At 44.3% G+C, this 20,250-nt stretch overlaps 1 protein-coding gene across 1 annotated transcript in view; it reads left to right on the forward strand.

Annotated features, from left to right (window-relative positions):
- The window catches only part of RNF216 (ring finger protein 216), a 120,974-nt gene that overhangs the window by 84,131 nt on the left and 16,593 nt on the right, over positions 1-20,250 (forward strand). The window contains exons 9-10 of the mRNA XM_024763540.1: positions 6,268-6,365; positions 17,735-17,957. Coding sequence (XP_024619308.1) covers positions 6,268-6,365; positions 17,735-17,957 — 321 coding nt within the window. The remainder of the gene's footprint in view (positions 1-6,267; positions 6,366-17,734; positions 17,958-20,250) is intronic.

Below are 20,250 nucleotides of genomic sequence, written 5' to 3' on the forward strand. Positions count from 1 at the left end.
CTCTTATTCCTAACAAGAAAAGATAGGTATGTTGCCGTTTGCTGGTCACAGGTCAGCCTCACCTCTGCCAGGCTCAGCATTGGCACAGCTTGCTCCAGGAGGGAGGTTGTGGCCTTATGTGTGGAGGGCTGTGGAGGAAGTCTGCCCAAGAACTGAATCCAGACTGTAGGGCTTGTTCCCCTAAAAGTTATTTACCAGACCCTAGTTCAGTGAGGGGGTCACTGCAAGGTCCTACAACCTAGCAAGCCATCAGCCGCCAGAGTGATCTTTTGAAAATGTGAATTCGATCATTGCACTTCCCACCTATTTAGCCTGGCTTTCCAAACACCTCCCTCCAGCCTCAGCGGCTGCACCAGGATTCACCACTGTCTACTCTCAGCTCTCCCCCTTGGGCTTCAGCCAATACCAACTCCCTCTGTGCTCCTTGAATGAGACAGGCCCTCACCTGTGCCAAAGCCTTCACACATCCTCTCCCCTCTGCCTGGAACACCCTTCCCCCCGTATCTGGCTAACTCTGCTCATCCCTCAGGGCTCAGCTTCAACATCACATCCTCACAAAGCCTTTCCTGATCGCTGGGCTAATTTAACTCCGCTCTTCTACAGCACCCAGTGCTTTTCCTCTGAATGTTCCTGTCACAGTTGTAGCTGTATATCCAGTTTGTCTAATGTCTGTTTTCTTCAGCAGAATATAAGCTGCAAGAAGTTAGACACTGAGTCTAACTTGCTTAATGCTGTATCCCCAGCATCTCATACAGCCTTCAACCAATGATAAAAATTCAGCAAATATTGAGAGTGAATAAGTAAGCTCGTTTAAAATTAAACTTCTGTTCTCACCTCTGCCTCCCACCCTCACTCAGATCTGCTCCTCCTCCTCCATCACTTGATCCAAGTCCATGTTTTCCCCAACCCAGTCCCATAGACTCTTCGGTTGCTGCTTAACTGTCCTCTTGCCTCTAGTCTCAGCCCCTTCAGTCCATCAAAGCATTTGGAAACGCAAGCCCAGGCAGGTTGCTGCCACGTCTGGATCCCTTCCGTGACTTTCTGATATCTAGGGTAGTAGATGGCACAACTTTGTGATTGCTCTCTGTATTGGAAAAAAATGGGTACAGCAGAATTCCCCCCAAAGTATGTATTTATTGATTTATAAATTATGTGTCTGTACTACTGTTGTAACATACATTGCAAAATATACATAAATACAGAAAATTATAAAGGGTAGGATGAAATAAATACTTTAAAATAATTTTATTTAAAAAACAATTTTTTTTTTTTTTTTTTGCGGTACACGGGCCTCTCACTGTTGTGGCCTCTCCCGTTGCGGAGCACAGGCTCCGGACGCGCAGGCTCAGCGGCCATGGCTCACGGGCCTAGCCGCTCCGTGGCATGTGGGATCTTCCCGGACCAGGGCACGAACCCGTGTCCCCTACGTCGGCAGGCGGACTCCCAACCACTGCGCCACCAGGGAAGCCCAAAACAAAACAATTCTATTTAATAATATGAAAACCTTTTGTGTTCATTAAAATATTAACACTTTGAATATGTTTCATTGTTGAAATGTTTGATTGAGAGTCTGGTTCTACTTCTTTTTTGGACATGCCATGTGGCTTGTGGGAACTTAGTTCCCGGACCAGGGATTAAACCCACGCCCTCAGCAGTGAAAGCACAGAGTCCTGACCACTGGACCTGCAGAGAATTCCCTGGTTCTACATTTTACGTACTTTAATGGCTGTTGTAGCTGGGAAAGGCACTTCCCTAAGAGATGTCAATCCAGATGTGAGGAGTACTTTATTGGTTGCCTGGATGTTCTCATCACTCATGATACTGTTGTATTTTAATTTTTGTTTGTTTTGGCTGCATCGGGTCTTCGTTGCAGCACGAGGGACCTTCTTTGCGGCGTGCAGGCTTCTCTCTAGTTGAGGCGCACAAGCTCAGTAGTTGTGTCGCGCAGGCTTAGTTGCCCCGCAGCATCTGGGATCTCAGGTTGCTGACCAGGGATCGAACCTGCATCCCCTGCATTGTAAGGCGGATTCTCTACCACTGGATCACCAGGGAAGTCCTCACGATACTGGTTTTATTCAGTCCCATGAAGACACCAGCTCCTCAAAGAGTCCTTGTCTGACTTAGCCCCACCCCCTTTGCTGTCTCTCATGTGCTCGTGTGTGCGCATGCGCACGTACATGTGTACACTATTATACTTACCTCCACTGTGCTCTACTTGGTTTGCTCACATATCTGACTTCCTTGGCATCCTTGCCGTAGAGAAAATAGAGATCCTCAAATTCCCTTAGTGAAAGGAAAGAAAGCCCACTGATTCTGCCTGAGCTTTGACTTTGCCAAGCTTTATTGATTCCCAAGGGTTCCAGCATGCATTTCATTGTCTGTTTTCCTGTCTTAAAATCGAACTCTTTCTGGCTTTGGCTAGCATCCGTATGTCATTTGGGTCTTGAGGTGGGGAGAACCAGTGACTTTGACAGCTGGAAGACACATGTGGCCTGAATGCCCATAGCCCTGTGGCTTCTGGAGTATGCTAAGCACTTGTGAATGGTCAGGTGCCCGGGCCTCATCTTTTACTTAAGAGGTGTGAGGATTTACGGCCCCACCAGTTTTTGAGTACCTGAGATGGCAAAGCAGAGAGCTGGAATTTCAGAGATTTGATATGAATTGGCCACAGCCCCATACCCTATATCTTAGGCCAGCAGACTTCTCTCCCCTGGATAGTGAGTCTGGAAGTTTCACTGGAGGAACCATTCAGAAATAAGTGAGCAGTCTCTACTGTGTTCCGCTTCTGAGACAAGGCTGGAAGTCAAGCAGGAAAGATGCAGGATGCACAGGGAACCAAGAAACTTCAGAGCAGGCCTGGAGGGATGGCGAGCAAGAAGTGCAGAGTCTGGTGACTTGCTTGGACCCTTGGTCTCATCTCTCAGGTTCTTTGCCAGCAGCAGGAAGCCCTGCTATGCGTAGATGATGACCTGGACACTGTCTGCTAGTCTTTTAGGAAGCTGGTTCTTTGAAGAAATGTCAGCTCCCTGACAGGGTCATCTGAAACCAAACTTGATCTTCTGCCTTACCCAGTAAACATTATTTAAGCAGCAGAAAATGGATGAAGAGAAGCTGTCGAGTACTTTCTTTAGAGTACAAAGTTAAGACCTTAGTGAATAGTCAGAACACCTTGATGCATCTTGCGCACTAAAGGGCAACGTAAAACTTAACCAGAAATCTCTCTGATGTCATGAGGAACGTGGACTGGTAGCTGCTGAGTCAACCAGTGTGTGCGTGCCTTCCTCATCAAGAAGGAAGGAGCTGCCTTCTCTGTTGTATTTGGGCCGATGATGAATTCATCTGTTTCCTCCTGATCTGAAAATGCACGCAGGCGATGGGAAGCCTCTCCAATTAGATTTGACAGCCAAGATATGCATGTCCTTCATGTTTTGAAGTTAACTTGTCAGCGTTGTACTCCACCTTCCAAAATGGTCCTTGGGACTTTCATTAACCTTACTTTGAAGAATTGATTATCTTCACGTTAGAAACATTGAAGAACATTTCTTCTGCCTAATATTGTTTAAGCATTTGTTGCATTTAGGAACAAAGCCTAGCTGTACTTGAGAGGAGAGAATTACAGCTTAGTGAAGTATACGCTATGTTTAGAAGAGAGGGTACGTTGTAAAGAAACAACACACAAAAAGGTCCAAACGTAAAATTCACCCAGCCTGCTATTTGCTTGCCTTCTTTTAATTGTGGGTTTCAATGTCTAACTAGCTAGTCTCTTCAAAAGACGTTTCATTTTTATTCTCTGGGACCCCTCAGCCCTTCAATGAGAAGTACATGCCTGAAAAACCACACGTGGACCTACAGGAGAGCCGCTGTGACATTGGAAGTAAGCAGTGGCTTCGTGGTGACCCCTCACAGCTGACTCAGCTTGGCCAGGTCATCTTGCTGTCATGGACCTGTGCCTCACCTAGAAAATGGGTTCTTCCCTTATGAAGAAGGTCCCATGAATTAATAACTGGATCACCAGGAATGCTGGAAAGCACTCTCTAAATGCCATGCATTGTTTCCAAGATGTTATTCCCGGTGGGTGGCTAGGTTAGCATTGTTTTGAAGGTTAAGATATAGATACTAGCTCATTTATTCTCCAGCTGTTGTTTATCCTCCAGTTTCCCAGAATAGTCAGGCACAAGGTCTTTTAAAAATGGGTTTTTTTTTTAAAAATGGGTTTTACGCTGCTTTACGTTTGGGTGTGTAGTAATGAAGTCAGTACTGATTTAGCTTCTGTTTACTGACAGAGATGTAGGTAGTGGACCAGAGAGCAGCAGACCAGGACCTTGGAAGCAACAGCATTTAATAGAGAATCTCTGATCAGCTCATCTCTAACTCCACCCCACCCCATGCCATTGATTGAAGCCTTTTTATGAGAGTTATTCAGGTTCTTAGTTCCTCAAGCAGTACATTTTATTTCTCTTTCTCTTTTAAAATTTTATATTTTAATTAGGGGTAGTACAAGATACAAAAGATACAAAGAGCTTACAGTAAGAAGTCTCACCCCACTTTCCAGCCACTCGGGACAATCAGTACTACCAATTACTTGGCTATCCTTTCAGGTTGATTTTATATATCACTGTATTCTCCCACCACCACCTTTTTTTGATGTAGAAGTGGTAGTATCTTTACTATGTATACTACTCTGCACCTTGTTAGAGTCATCTCAGTATATATTACAGAAAGTTCAGTAGTAAATGGAGAATACAGAGGTAGGAGATGTTTCTAGAATTGATGTGAAGATATAATCTAGCACATCTCCTGGCGAGCTCTACCCCAGGTACTTCCAGATGCTAAACATGTACCCCCAGCTCCCTGCCTGACATCTCCACTGGGTGTCCCACAGGTCCCCCTGTGTCATTACTGCCAAGATCAAACTCGGGATCTTAACACCTGCCCTCCCTCCTCCCAAGCCAGGCCTTTTCCACTGTTCCCAAGCTCCATCCATGTCGCTATTATCTTGGGTTGCACAAACCAGAAACCAAGGCATCAGGGTGATACCTCCCTCTCCTCATTCCCAGAGCCAGGCCGTCACCAAGCCAGCCAGTTCTACTTCCTAAATTTCTCTTAAATCAGTCAGCTTTCCTTCATGTCCTCACCTACCTGACCGGGGCCTCCATAGTCTCTCTCCTGAATGACTTTAATAGCTTCCTAGTGTCTTACACTTCCACTCTTTTCTCCCTCTGCTCTGTTCTCCACGCAGAATCATCTTTTAAAATCACAAACCTGCTCATGTTACTTCCATGCTTGACACCTTTCGATGCTTCCCTACCACTCTTAGGATAAAGGTCAAACTGATAATCACATCCTACAAAGCCTCACATGGACGGGCTCCAGCGGGCCTCACCAGGCCTATTTTCAATGCCTGCAGTCCAGCTACAGGAACCAAACTCGGCCAGTTTCATCTGCTAGAGTCTTTCTCTTACTGTTCCTCTGTCTGGAATGCTATTCTCCTTCTGCTTTCTTTGACTCATCTTTCTGATCTCAGGCTCCACGTCCTCAAGCCTTCACTGTCGCACCAGGCCAAACAAAGCTGACACCACCATTTCTTCCTTCATTGTACTTATTACGGTTGTGGTTTCTATTTATGGAAATTAAATTGCATTAATGTTTCTTTAAATTCCTGTTACTGATGTGAGATGGTTTCTGGCACATGTGAAAATATTTTACAAACTGTGAAGAGTCCTAGAATAAAAATTAGTAATTACTTTGAATTTATGTTTATAAATGAAGTTAAGCTATGGAGGATGATATCCATGTTTATGAGTGAGGGATGACTGAGGGAATGTCTCCCCTAAGGACCCCTATCTAGACTGTTCTTTACTTCAATTCAACACAAGTGGTCTGTGCCAGACCAACACTGGAACGCTGGGCAGAACCAGACCTCAAGCAGCTCACAGTATTTTATTTTTAAAAAACCAAGATCACATAAATTTATCTTCTGTAGTGTTTCAGGTGACTCCTGGCATTTTAGAAAACCTTACAAACCTTGGGTGATGGGAGCGACACTTTCTTTTGATCCAAGGAGAGAAAAATTTCCCCATGCTTTCTTATAATGATTCTTACATCTTCTATTGAGATGTATTTAGAAATATCCCTGCTGAAAAGGAGAGAGATCCTCTGAAAGAATCAAGCCAAGTGAAGCTTGTTTCGCATTCCCGATGGTTAAACAGAGACGTATATGGTGTCTACTCACCAAGAGCTGTCTTTGTGTCTCTCCTTTTTCCCCAGGAAACCTGTAGGAAGTGTCAGGGACTCTGGAAAGAGCACAACGGTCTCACTTGTGAAGAACTGGCTGAAAAAGATGACATCAAGTACCGAACATCTATGTGAGTAACATGATTCAGGGGGGCTTATTGACTGATTTGCAACTCCCCCATTAACCTGCCTTTTGGGCAGAGGGGGCAGTGAATATTGTGGGAAAAATAAGCTCTGAAGCTACCCCAGGCTAGAATGATCTCAAGGAAGGGACCTAACCCCTGAGCCTCTGTTTCCTCATCTCTGCAGCCTCTTAGAACTATTTCTCGGTCAAATGTAACATAGTAAATGCCTGGCACGTATGAATTCAATAACTTTCGGTTCCTCTTCTCTTTACTGTTTAAATAAAATGTGTTATTACACATTTTAATTAACTTATTTTTGGCCGCGTTGAGTCTTCATTGCTGTGCGCAGGCTTTTCTCTAGTTGCAGCGAGCAGGGGCTACTCTTCGTTGCGGTACGCAGGCTTCTCATTGCAGTGGCTTCTGTTACCGAGCACAGGCTCTAGGCGCGCGGGCTTCAGTAGTTGTGGTTCACAGGCTCTAGAGCGCAGGCTCAGTAGTTGTGGCGCACGGGCTTAGTTGCTCCGCGGCATGTCGTATCCTCCTGGGCCAGGGATTGAGCATGTGTCCCCTGCATTGGCAGGCAGATTCTCATCCACTGCACCACCAGGGGAGTCCCTTATTACACATTTTAAGTAAGTCACATTGCGCTGCTGTTGCTCATCTGTTTTCTGTAGGAGGCGGTGGCCTGAGACATTGAGTAGAATTACAAGCTCCAGAATGCAAAATAACGCAGTCAGTAAGAAGGACATCACTGTATAGCACTCCTTATGTGTCTGGGCGCTTTACAGCTATTAAATACATTGATTTATATAATGCAGAAGTCTATTTCTCTCTCATATGGTAGTCCAGCCCTGCCTGGCAGGTGGGGCAGAGCTGTCCCATGAGGTCATTCAAAGACCTAGATTTCTTGATCTCGTGGCTTCACTAAGGTGGTGTTCTTATCTGCATAATTGTGACTAGGTTGCAGCCACATTTGCACTCCAGCCCGTAGAAAAGGAGAGAGACAGAGACAAGTTGCCAGGCAGGCAGCTTCTAAGTTTTAAGTGAAGCAGAAATTATATATATTATTTCTGCTCATACCCTATTGGTCTAAACTGAGTCATATGGCCACAACCTGGCTCCAAGGCAGATACCATATATAGTTTCTAGCTGGCCGAATTTTTCTCCAGCTTAAATTTGAAGGGTGAGGAGTGGGTTTTGTGACCAAGAAAATAAAGTGGGAAATGGCTATTTGGGGCAGTTAACAGTCTCCAGGTCTCCACCACAGATAGGTACTATTATCCTCATTTTACAGATGACACAACTGACACACAGAGAGCCCAAGTAGACATGGTCACACAGGTAGTAATTGGCGTAGCAGGAATTTGAACCTAGGCAAATGGCTCCATGACTTCGCTGTTTGCCACAGGTTTGGTAGGCAGAATAATGTTCCCCAAAGATGTCCCATGTCCTAATCTCTGGAACCTATAAATCTTTGGATATATTTCATTACATGGCAGTAGGGACTTTCCAAATGTGATTCAGGTTATGGAACTTGAAATAGGGAAGATTATCGTGAATTATCCAGGTAAATCCAGTCTAATCACGTGACTTCTTAAAAGCAGAGTGAGCTTTTCTCTGATCAGACAAAGATGGAATGATGGACAAAGAGTCAGAGAGACACAAGAAGAATTTTACCTCCTGTTGCTCTTTGTGAAGGTAGAGGAAGAAGGCCATGAGCCAAGGAACGTGAGAGCTTCCAGAAGCAGAGAATAACCTTCTGTTTATAGCTGCCAAGAAAATGGGGACTTCAAGTCCTACAACCTCAAAGAACTGAATCCTCTGACATTCCAGATGAGCAGCAAACAGATTGTCTCCTAGAACCTCCAGTAGATAACATAGCCCACCAGCACCTTGATTTTAGTCTGATGAGATCCATGCTGGACTTCTGACCTACAAAACTATAAAATAATAAATTTGTGTTATATTTAGCTAATAAGTTTGTGGTAATTTGTTATAGCAGCAATAGAAAATAAATTTTGGAACCAGAAGTAGAATGCTGCTGTAACAGATACCTTAAAATGTAGAAATGGGTTTGGAATTGGGCAATGGGTAGAAACTGGAAGAATTTTGAGAAGCATGATAGAAAAATACATAGATTGCCTTGAACAGACCATTAGTAGAAATACAGACATTGGAAACCACCATTGAGGGCTCAGAAGTAAGTGAGGACCATTATGGGCAAAGCCTAAATTACCTGAGAGAACACTTAAATCACCATGAACAGACTGTTAGTAGAAATATGGACACGAAAGGCAGTGCTGGTGAGGACTCAGAAGGAAATGGAGAACATGTTATTGAAAACTGGAGGAAAGGGAATCCTTGTTATATAATGGCAGAAAGCTCAGCTGACTTGTGTCCAGCAATTATGAAGAAAGTAGAACTTGTAAATGGTGAAACAACATTTAACTGAGGTTTCCAAGCACAGTATTTTTTTTTTTTTTTTTGTCTCTGCTGGGTCTTAGTTTTGGCATGTAGGATCTTTATTTGTGGCATGCGGACTCTTAGTTGAGGCATGCATGCGGGATCTAGTTCCCCAACCAGGCATTGAACCCAGGCCCCCTGCATTGGGAGCACAGAGTCTTACCCACTGGACCACCAGGGAAGTCCCCCAAGCACAGTATTGAAGAGTAGAAAATGCAAGTGGAAAGAGATAGACTGAGAGGAGAGCTGTTAACACAAAGGAACAGGTGGGACTTCTCTGCTGGCGCAGTGGTCAAGAATCCACCTGCTGGTGCAGGGGGCAAGCGTTCGAGCCCTGGTCCAGAAAGATCCCACATGCCATGGAGCAACTAAGCCCGTGCACCACAACTACTGAGCCTGCACTCTAGAGCCCACGAGCCACAACTGTTGAGCCCGCGTGCCTGGAGCCTCTGCTCTGCAACAAGAGAAGCCACCGCAATGGGAAGCCTGTGCATTGCAACAAAGAGTATCCCCTGCTCGCCGCAACTAGACAAGGCCTGCACACAGCAACGAAGACCCAACACAGCCAAAAGTAATAAATAAATAAATAGATTTTTTTTTTTTTAAGGAACAGGCTTGATTGTTTCTGAAAATCTCATACTCTCCAGATGATAAAAGACCCTAAAATTAAGAGATTGACTGTCAGGAAAAGCATGCGCTAGAGAAAAAAACCAAGGCTGCCTTGAGAATGTCAGAGTGTTCAGTCACACAAAGGCTCTTTGAAGAGCCTGAGAGAGTGACTCACAGATCCCCTCAGTGTAACCAGGGAGCCTCTAGGAAACTCGGGCATTATCCCTCAGCCATCTAAGCAGAAGCCAAAAGTAGAGATGGGATTATCAAGGAAATATCTGTGAATGAGCTTCATGTCTTTTTTTTTTTTTTTTTTTTAATAAATTTATTTATTATTGGCTGTGTTGGGTCTTCGTTGCTGTGCACGGGCTTTCTCTAGTTGCGGGGAGCAGGGGCTACTCTTCGTTGCAGTGCGTGGGCTTCTTACTGCATTGGCTTCTCTTGTTGTGGAGCACAGGCTCTAGACACGCGGGCCTCGGTAGTTGTGGCTTGTGGGCTCTAGAGTGCAGGCTCAGTAGTTGTGGTACATGGGCTTAGTTGCGCCAAAGCATGTGGGATCTTCCCGGACCAGGGATCGAACCTGTGTCGCCTGCATTGGCAGGCGGATTCTTAACCACTGTGCCACCAGGGAAGCCCCTGAGCTTCATGTCTTAATGGAATGAATCCCTGTGACATACATGGGAGACCCACAAGGTTCTTGAGAATTTTATATCAGTAGAAACACTGCCAGGTTGGACTGAAAGAGACAGTACAAAATGAAAGAAGTCTGTCAGACCCCCAAAATTCTATAAGCAGCAAACAGGCTGATTAAAAACTACTCAGCTGCAAACATATGCTACCTTTCTTGAAAAAGGAAGGATTATTCCTCTTCAAGCCATGAACAGAGCTGTGAGCCACAGAGGATTGTGCTCAGAGCTGAAATATAAGGGAGTTTGCCCAGCTGGATTTCTAAATTTATTAGGAATGGTGACTCCTTTTTTCCTTCCATTTTCTCCCCCTTTGAACCAGAATATCTATAAATGCTGTCCTAGGCCTGTCCCATCATTGTATTTTAGGAGCAGATAATTTGTTTCTTTAGTTTCCCAGGCCCACAAATGGAGAGGAAGTGTGTCCCATAGTGGATCATACCCAGAGTCTCATCTATACCTAATTTAGATGATGAAATTTGAGTTGATGTTATACTGGATGAGATCTTTGGGGTCCTTGAGATGAGGTCACTGTAGTTTGCATGTGGGATGGATATCAGTCTTTGGAAGCCAGAGGGCAGACTGTGTTAGAGAAGAGAAAATGGCCTCCAAAGATAATCTATGCCCTAATCCCCAGAACCTGTGGTTTGTTCTGTTTTGTTTTGTTTTTAATCTCACATGGTAAAGGGCTTTGCAGATGTGATTAAGGTTACAGTAAACAAAAGAAAACTAATTCAGCCACATACATAGTAATCACAAATACCACGCCAACTAGAAAAATCTGGTATCGCTTCGTCACATCCAGGCTTATCCCTGTCAGCCAGCCTTTATATTTTAGAGTGACCACCACCCTGACCAGTGGCATGGCCTTGAGTGATGAACATGTCAAAAAATGTTCTTTTTTCAAAGTCATCATCGTGTCTGGCAGTATTCTAGCAGTTGTGCTATTGCCTAAAACACTTTAAACTTCTCATTTGGAATTGTCTTTCAGCTGGTTTACGAGCCAGCTCCCCCCAGATCTGTTCTTGTTATTGTGGACATGTCATATCTAGTTTGAGTTGGGAGGAACGGATGATTTCTGTTGTTGCTGTTTGAGCCTTTGTTTTGCCTTGAAGAAGGATGTCTTATTCATGAAGTCAGTACAGATTTATTGAGTGCTCACCCTGGATAGCTGTAGTTAAGAACCTTAGGCAAATTTTTAAATCTTTCTGTGCCTAAATTTCCTTATCTGTAAAGTATAGAGCATACTCTGTACTCTATACTCTACTCCAAGACTCGGTCACAGACCCAGAGATGTTTCTCAGAAGGAGAAGACTTGGTTACTTTTTTTTTTTTTTTGGCTACACTGTACAGATTTCAGGATCTTAGTTCCCCAACCAGGGATCGAACCCGGGCCTCCACAGTGAAAGTGCCACGTCCTAACCTTTGGACCACCAGGGAATTCCCAGAGTTGGTTACTTTTTGAAGCACAGCCCCCTTTCTGACTCTCCTGTCAGTTCCTGCTACGAGCTCTGTTCAGCATGTTGGTCTGCCGTAGACACTTGGAACACCACTGGGTCCAATAGCAGCTGGAAGACTTCTCTTGGTTTAGACCCTACTTAAACCTGGCCTTTTGTATCAGCAGTAAATGGATCAGAACCATGTATCCAGATGTGATATATGTTAATTCCAAAATCCAGAAAGGCCTCCCAAATGTCTGACTTCTTTCTTTGTGGTAGGGGATACAACATAACAGCAAAGTGTGCGTACCTTTGGAAGGAATAGCCTGATATATATGCACATGACCTCCAGGCCACCAGAGATTCATAGAGATTAGAGATCTCTGTATTTTCAAGAGATCTATCTCCCACCTTCTGGCATACATACACCATATTAATGTATCGTAAAGTACCTGCTACTTCCTGTTAACTGGGTTCTATTTGCATGTCATTAGAATAGTGGTCCAGTGGATTGTCTGTTGGTTGACAGATGATCAAGGTCCTTGCCAACTGCTTCTGGTGTTCTCGGCTTATTGGTCAGAAAATAAAAGCATTTTCCGGATCATTGGCTGCATACCAGTTGCCAGAGGTTATGTTTATGTGCTCTGATAAGAAATGACATCTGGAACAGCAGCTGCAATTAGAGTCAGCACCTGATTAGGCTTATAGTAATGCAGTGTTCTCCAAGACCCATTCCTCTATACAGTCCAGACAGAGAAGTAAAAGGAGACTTATTGAGAATCAGCACCCCTTGATGGTGGTGCCTCTCTCAAAGATGCTCACAGGAATCTGGTATCACTTTTTGTAGGCACAGGGTACACACAGGGAATCATAAGCAGTTTATTGCTAAATCATAAGATACAGCATAATAAGTGGTATAAGGTGGGGCAGGTATTCCAGCAAAACTTGTACAAGAATGTTCGTTAGAAGCACTGTTTGCAATAGCCAAATGGAGGAAACAACCCAGATGTCCACCAACTGATGAATGGTAAACAGAGTGTAGTATATCCATAGAGTGGAATATTATTCAGCCGTGGAAAGGGAATGAAGATATTTGGCTACACTGTGGATGAGCCTTCAAAACATGCTAAGTGAAAGAAACCAGTTTCAAAAGGCCACATCTTGTATGATTCCTTTTATATAAAGTATTCATAGGCTTATGGATATTTGCCTATGTACAGAATAGACAAAACCGTTAGAGACAGAAAGCAGGTGAGCAGTTGCAGGGGAAATGGGATTGGGGAGAGTGAGTGCTTAATAGGTACAGTTTCCTTTGGGGGTGATGAAGATGTTCTGGAACTAGGTAATGGTGATGGATGCACAACGTTGGGAATATACTAAATGTCCCTGAATTGTACACTTTAAAGTAGATAAATTGGCAAATTTTATGTGCACATTATCACCAGAAAAATGCATGCACATGCTCACGGAGGAAAGCCACTTACGATTTTGAATAGTGTATGCTACAAGAAATAAGGACAGCTCCCAAAAGGAGTTTCCAACGTAATTAAATAGTGGTGAGAACAAATAATCATGGAATTGTAGGATCTTGATTGGTTATGTAGAGGAGGGCAGTGAGCCTTCCTGTTTGAACACAAGGTCAGTCCACACAGCTGCAGCCCAGGCTTCTCTTCCTTTCCTGTGAATGATCACATCCTGTAGGGCTGTTTGCTTCCTGCCTAGTTTAGAATCTTCTTGCCAAATCACCCTCCTCCCAAAAAAATCATCTATGATTTCTCCCCAGTCCCATTTTGCACTTTCACATTACTGCATAGGTGGTCACCACATCCCATAATAGCAGTCCTTTTATGGTACAGGGCCATTCTGGCCCTATCTAGTTCTGTATTTTGCAAAAACAAAGGACTTGAATAGATATCCTTGCAGTGTTGAGTAGCTATTTGAACATTATAACCATGCTGAGTTGTATGTGTTTTTCATATTCCTCCATCTTTTTTTTTTTTTTTTTTTTTTTTGGGAACGCGGGCCTTTCACTGCCGTGGCCTCTCCCGCTGCGGAGCACAGGCTCCGGACGCACAGGCTCAGCGGGCATGGCTCACGGGCCTAGACGCTCCACGGCACGTGGGATCCTCCCGGACCGGGGCACAAACCCGCGTTCCCCGCATCGGCAGACGGACTCTCAACCACTGCGCCACCAGGGAAGCCCCCTCCTCCATCCATTTCTCCCCCACCACACCCAGTATTATTTCACATTGGCGACTGACAGCTTGGTGGAACAGAGCAAGCAAATGCACCCTCTTCCTGGAAAGGACTATATAACCTTGGTTCTCTTTAGCCACTCCTCTCCCACACTACAGTCTAAGCAGCTGCTCAGGGAAGACGTGAGCCAGCCCCAGGCAGAGTGCAATGGCTTAAAGCCACACCTCAGTCTCCAGGGTGCGTGTACACAGAAAGTTTGTGCCATAGAAAATTGTAATTGTGTTTTGGTCACAGCTTTTCAGATTGGAAACTTTTTCATCAGAACCTTGTGAGTCTTGTTTGTTTTTTTAATAGTAATTTTGGGGACTTCCCTGGTGGTCCAGGGGTAAGGAATCAGCCTTCCAATGCAGGGGACACAAGTTCAATCCCTGGTCAGGGAACTAAGATCCCACATGCTGCAGGGCAACTAAGCCTGCATGCCACAACTATTGAACTCACACGCCTCAATGAGAGACCCCGCGTGCCATAAACTGCAGAGCCCACATGCCCTGCAACCCACATGCCACAACTAGAGAGGAGCCTGAGCACTGCAACGAAGAGACCACGTGCTGTAATGAAAGATCCCGCATGCCTCAACAAAGATCCCATATGCCTCAACTAAGACCTGGTGCAGCTGAAAAAGCGGGGCGGGGTGTGGGGGGGAAATAAATAAATAAAATAATAAAAAATAAAAGACAAGGACTTTATTTTAAAATAATAATAATTTTGAATATTTATTTTGGCTGCACCAGGTCTCAGTTGTGGCACATGGGATCTTCGTTGTGGCACGTTTAGTTGCGGCATACAGGATCTTCAGTTGTGGCATGTGGGCTTCTTAGTTGCAGCATGAGGACTCTTAGTTGTGGCATGCAGACTCTTAGTTGTGGCATGCGAACTCTTAGTTGTGGCATGCATGGGGGAGTCTAGTTCCCCGACCAGGGATTGAACCTGGGCCCCCTGCATTGGGAGCATGGAGTCTCACCCACTGGACCACCAGGGAAGTCCCAGAACCTTGTGAGTCTTAACATGGAACATTGAGAACTGTCTTCACAGTTGCTGAGCTAACTGAAATCATGAACATGTGTACAGTGTTGACAATAATAAATTTACTTTTTTAAAACTTTTGTCTCCTTGACCTTGTTTCCTGTTCAGCAAAACTTAGAACTCATTTGTTCTTCTGTAACTTGAACTGGGTTTAAATTCTTTTCAGGGCAAAGTTCTGCCTGCCTTCATTTTGGGCCGTTCAAAGCTTAGACCTAAATGAAATGAATAGCAGCCAATTTCCTAATGTATTTTTCTATTTGTAAGCACATATGATCTGGCTTCTGAGGAGCATTCTACAACAGTCTTCTAAATATCAGTAATTAAAATCACTTGCCTGGACTTCCCTCCTGTCGCAGTGGTTAAGAATCCGCCTGCCAATGCAGGGGATGTGGGTTCGAGCCCCGGTTCGGGAGGATCCCATATGCCATGGAGCAGCTAAACCTGTGCGCCACAACTACTAAGCCTGCACTCTAAAGCCTGTGAGCCACAACTACTGAGCCTACATGCCACAACTACTGAAGCCCACATACCTAGAGCCCGTGCTCCACAACAAGAGAAGCCACTGCAATGAGAAGCCTGCACACAGCAGCTGGAGAAAGCCCATGCGCAGCAACAAAGACCCGACGTAGCCAAAAATAAATAAATAAATGTATTTTTTTATATATATAATTTTTTTTAATATCTTTTATTATTTATTTATGTTGGCTGTGTTGGGTTTTCGTTGCCGTGGGCGGGCTTTCTCTAGTTGCGGCAAGCAGGGGTTGCTCTTCATTGCGGTGCACGGGCTTCTCATTGCGGTGGCTTCTCATTGCAGAGCACGGGCTCTAGGCGCACGGGCTTCAGTAGTTGTGGCTCACAGGCTCAGTAGTTGTGGCTCACAGGCTCTAGAGCACAGGCTCAGTAGTTGTGGCGCACGGGCTTAGTTGCTCTGTGGCATGTGGGATCTTCCCAGACCAGGGCTCAAACCCTTGTCCCCTGCGTTGGCAGGCGGATTCTTAACCACTGTGCCACCAGGGAAGTCCTAAATGTATATTTAAAAAAGAAAAAAAAAAAACACTTGCCTGACCACAGGCTCATCTGGCTACTCTTACTTATTAGCAGAAAAACTGGGAGCAGTGGAAGGAAGAAGGCTGCATTCCCTCAGCTTTAGGAGGGAGAGTGCAGATCAGAACTCATCCCCACATTATTACATTCTTTACAATGAAGCAATTACCTGGTTCCACACTGTGTTTGTACTTGGAGAGGAGAGAAGTTCTCGAGCAATGGGATGAGTCCTTCAAGGCTATCCATGCTTGGGGTCATTCATGCTCTTCTTGGTCTCAGCAGGAATACCTTTTGACTCCTTCCCATCAAGATGATACTTCTTCATGCCAGCTTGGGTACAAGCATCATAGCCTCTGCCTTATACTTTAAGGAACTCAGCACAGCAGAGGAAGACACACATAAGCAATTATAGGCAAAGGTGGCAAGTGTTATTTCAGAGTTATGAACAGCACCATTAGAAGTAACTAATTCAGAAGTGCCAGCTCTTGAAAACAAGCCAAGACCTGTCATTTTGACTCTAGATATCAGTTAAAAGTGCTTCTGGAAACAAGTCGCCTCCCTGCAAGCTTCCCGTTGGCCAGGATTGAGTCATATGTGTGCCCATCCCCTAGCTGCAAGGGAGTCTGAGAAGGTAGTATTCCAACATGCCAGTTTGTCATAGGAGTGAGCTCTGCCAACAGGAAGAAGTCACAGGTGTCTATTGGATCGCCCCCAGCTGTGTCTACCCCAGCCCTATGTCAAGTATGTATTTAAAAACCTAAGATGTGTATGTAACTAAGGTTTACTGGCTCTCCATTATCCAGCTTTGTGTATATAAAAAAACATTGTTTAGGAAGACACTGAGTTTTTTCTCTCCATTTTAAGCCTATAGGGACTCCTATAACAAATAGAATAATCATTTTCTAAATACTAGATGCCAGGCACTTGCCCCAGGGTACCCTGTATCTTATCTGTAATCCTCAAAACACTATGAGAGGGCTTCCCTGGTGGCGCAGTGGTTGAGAGTCCGCCTGCCGAAGCAGGGGACACAGGTTCGTGCCCCGGTCCGGGAAGATCCCACATGCCGCAGAGCGGCTGGGCCCGTGAGCCATGGCCGCTGAGCCTGCGCATCCGGAGCCTGTGCTCCCCAACGGGAGAGGCCACAACAGTGAGAGGCCCGCGTACCGCAAAAAAAAAAAAAAAAAAAAAAACACTATGAGATGTTAAAATTAATTAATTAATTAATTTTGAAAAACACTATGAGAAAGTTTGGTTCTCCCAATTTAAAAATGAGGAAACTGGGTCTCGAGGCAGTTAAATAATTTACCCAAGGTCATACAACTGAAAAACTGAAGCCAGTTCTGAGACTCCAAAATATAGGCTCCTTTTTTTGTTTGTTTGTTTGTTTGACTGAGTTGGGGCTTCGTTGCTGCGCGAGGGCTCTCTCTAGTTGCGGCGATTGGGGGCCACCCTGCATTGCAGTGTGTAGGCCTCTCACCACAGTGGCCTTTCTCGTTACAGAGCATGGGCTGCAGGCACACAAGCTTCAGTAGTTGCAGCATGCAGGCTCAGTAGTTGTGGCTCGTGGGCTGTAGAGTACAGGCACAGTTGTTGCACACAGGCCTAGCTACTCCACAGCATGTGGGATCTTCCCGGACCAGGGCTCAAACTCGTGTCCCCTGCATTGGCAGGCGGATTCCCAACCACTGCACCACCAGGGAAGCCCAAAACATAGGCTCTTTTCACCCTTCGAATGTCACCAAAAGAGCCAAGCAATCATTATCTGTGGAAAGAAAGAAAGACTTTAAGGTCCATAATGTTTTTCTTTCTTTTTCATCTTCCGTGCTCTCTCCAATCCTGTTTTCTTTTTTTTTAGTGAAGAAAAGATGACTGCAGCCCGCATTAGGAAATGCCATAAGTGTGGGACCGGCCTCATCAAATCAGAAGGCTGCAACCGCATGTCTTGCCGCTGCGGTGCCCAAATGTGCTACCTCTGTCGAGTATCTATCAATGGGTATGACCACTTCTGCCAGCATCCTCGCTCCCCAGGAGCCCCTTGCCAGGAGTGTTCAAGATGCTCCCTCTGGACCGACCCCACTGTAAGTGAATGCATGGCTACATGTTGCTTTGTAGGGAAAAAGTATCTATAACGTAATATGACAAAAAGAGATTTTGTACATACATAACACATTTTGAATCCTGAAAAGATAGGGAACTGCATAGATAACTACACACAAAAATTGAGAAAGTAGCTAAAAAGCTACTCCTCAGAAAGCATTCTGCAACAGTTTATGAGCAAATTCTTTTAATCCTTTAGGGAATAAAATTTTTCTATGCCATTTGAAATACTTCCGAGGATAGAAAAGTAAACGAATGTTTTACATATATTTGTATAAAGCCAGCATAATGCTGATACCAAAACCTCTCAGAGGTAACCCTGAAAAAGAAATCTACAGATTTATCTCACTTACGAATATAGGTTTAAAATTCTTTAAATAAAATATCAGCAAATAGAAACCATGACTGAGTGAGGTTGTTCCAGATGTGCAAGGATGGCTCAGTATTAAGAACTCTGTTAATATAACTTACCATATGGTATCTTTAGGTGATAAAGGCAAATACACTGATGAGGGTGACTATAATTTTTGTGACTTTCTGTTGGAATAAAAAAAAAAAATCCCACAAGGACTCAGGGGCAAAAAATATACAAATCAATTTTCATTGCAGAGTAAAGGAGCTGTTACAGTGGAGGATTCCTGGACTGAATGTCAATATTATGACATAGTGTGAGTGTGTGAGTGTTTGGTAATTGCAGTCATTGTTGCTTTTGTTGTGGTCATCCATTTACAATGCTTGGTGTCAGTCTATTCATCTCTTATAAGATTAAATACAGTGTGTGTGAAACAAAAATAAATACAAAACAATAAAATGCAAAAAGAAAAAAAGAAGACAAATACAGTCAGCCCTCTGTATCTACAGGTTCTACATCTGTGGATTCAACAAACCATGTATTGAAAATATTCAGGGAAAAAAATTTCCAGAAAGTTCCAAAAAGCAAAACTTGAATTTGCCACACACCAGCAACTATTTACATAGCATTTACATTGTATTGGGTATTATAAGTAATCTAGAGATTATTTAAAGTATACAGGAGGATGTGCATAGGTTATGTGCAGATACTACACCATTTTAAGGGACTTGAGCAACACTGGTTTTGGTGTCCATGGGGGTCCTGGAACCAACCCCCTGTGGATATCTAGGGATGACTGTATCCGTTCTTGATTTAAGCTTTAACAGTAGTATTAGAAGGATACTTAATATATTTTATAAGCCCCATGTTTCAAAACAGTCATTAGCATGTATTTAATAATGAAATACATAGAAACATTCCCCAAAAGTCATATATAAGACTATCACCATTATTTGTGCTATTCAGTGCAGTTAGCTGAGAGAATAAGATGAAAAATATAGATATTGGAGAAGATGATCACTAATGCTTATTGGACACCCACTGTGTGTCCAATAAAAAGTTCTAAGCACTTTTTTTTTGCGGTACGCGGGCCTCTCACTGTTGTGGCCTCTCCCGGCTCCGGATGCGCAGGCTCAGCGGCCATGGCCCACGGGCCCAGCCGCTCCGCGGCACGTGGGACCCTCCCGGGCCAGGGCACGAACCCGCGTCCCCTGCATCGGCAGGCGGACTCCCAACCACTGTGCCACCAGGGAAACCCCTAAGCACTTTTATATGTAAAGAAGAAAAGCAGGACTTCCCTGGTGACGCAGTGGTTAAGAATCCGCCTGCCAGTGCAGGAGACACAGGTTCTATCCCTGGTCTGGGAAGATCCCACATGCCACGGAGCAACTAAGCCCATGTGCCACAACTACTGAGCCTGCATTCTAGAGCCCATGAGCCGCAGCTGCTGAGCCCACACGCTGCAACTGCTAAAGCCCACGTGCCTAGAGCCCATGCTCCACAACAAGAAAAGCCACCGCAATGAGAAGCCCGCACACTGCAACGAAGAGTAGCCCCCGCTCACCACAGCTAGAGAAAGCCCGTGCACAGCAACGAAGACCTAGCACAGCCCCCCCCAAAAAAAGAGAAAAAAAAAAGGCAAACCTACTGTTTTAAACCTGAGAAAAGACAAAATAATCAACTGAAAAGGCATCAGAAACAGTGAAAGATAGCTAGATACAAAATAGATATACAGAATGCCATTCACAGTAGCTATATAAATCGTGAAATACCCAGGAAATGAACTTTAACAAGAAGTATGAAGAAAACTATAAACCGTATTGAAGGACGTGAAGAGACTTGAACATGTGAAGAAATATGCTTTGTTTTTTTTATGTATATAATAACAATAAATTTCATTTATTTGTTTATTTATTGGCTGT

The sequence above is a fragment of the Neophocaena asiaeorientalis genome, unplaced genomic scaffold (genome assembly GCF_003031525.2).
Source record: "Neophocaena asiaeorientalis asiaeorientalis breed wild unplaced genomic scaffold, Neophocaena_asiaeorientalis_V1.1 scaffold223, whole genome shotgun sequence".
Lineage (NCBI taxonomy): Eukaryota > Metazoa > Chordata > Mammalia > Artiodactyla > Phocoenidae > Neophocaena > Neophocaena asiaeorientalis.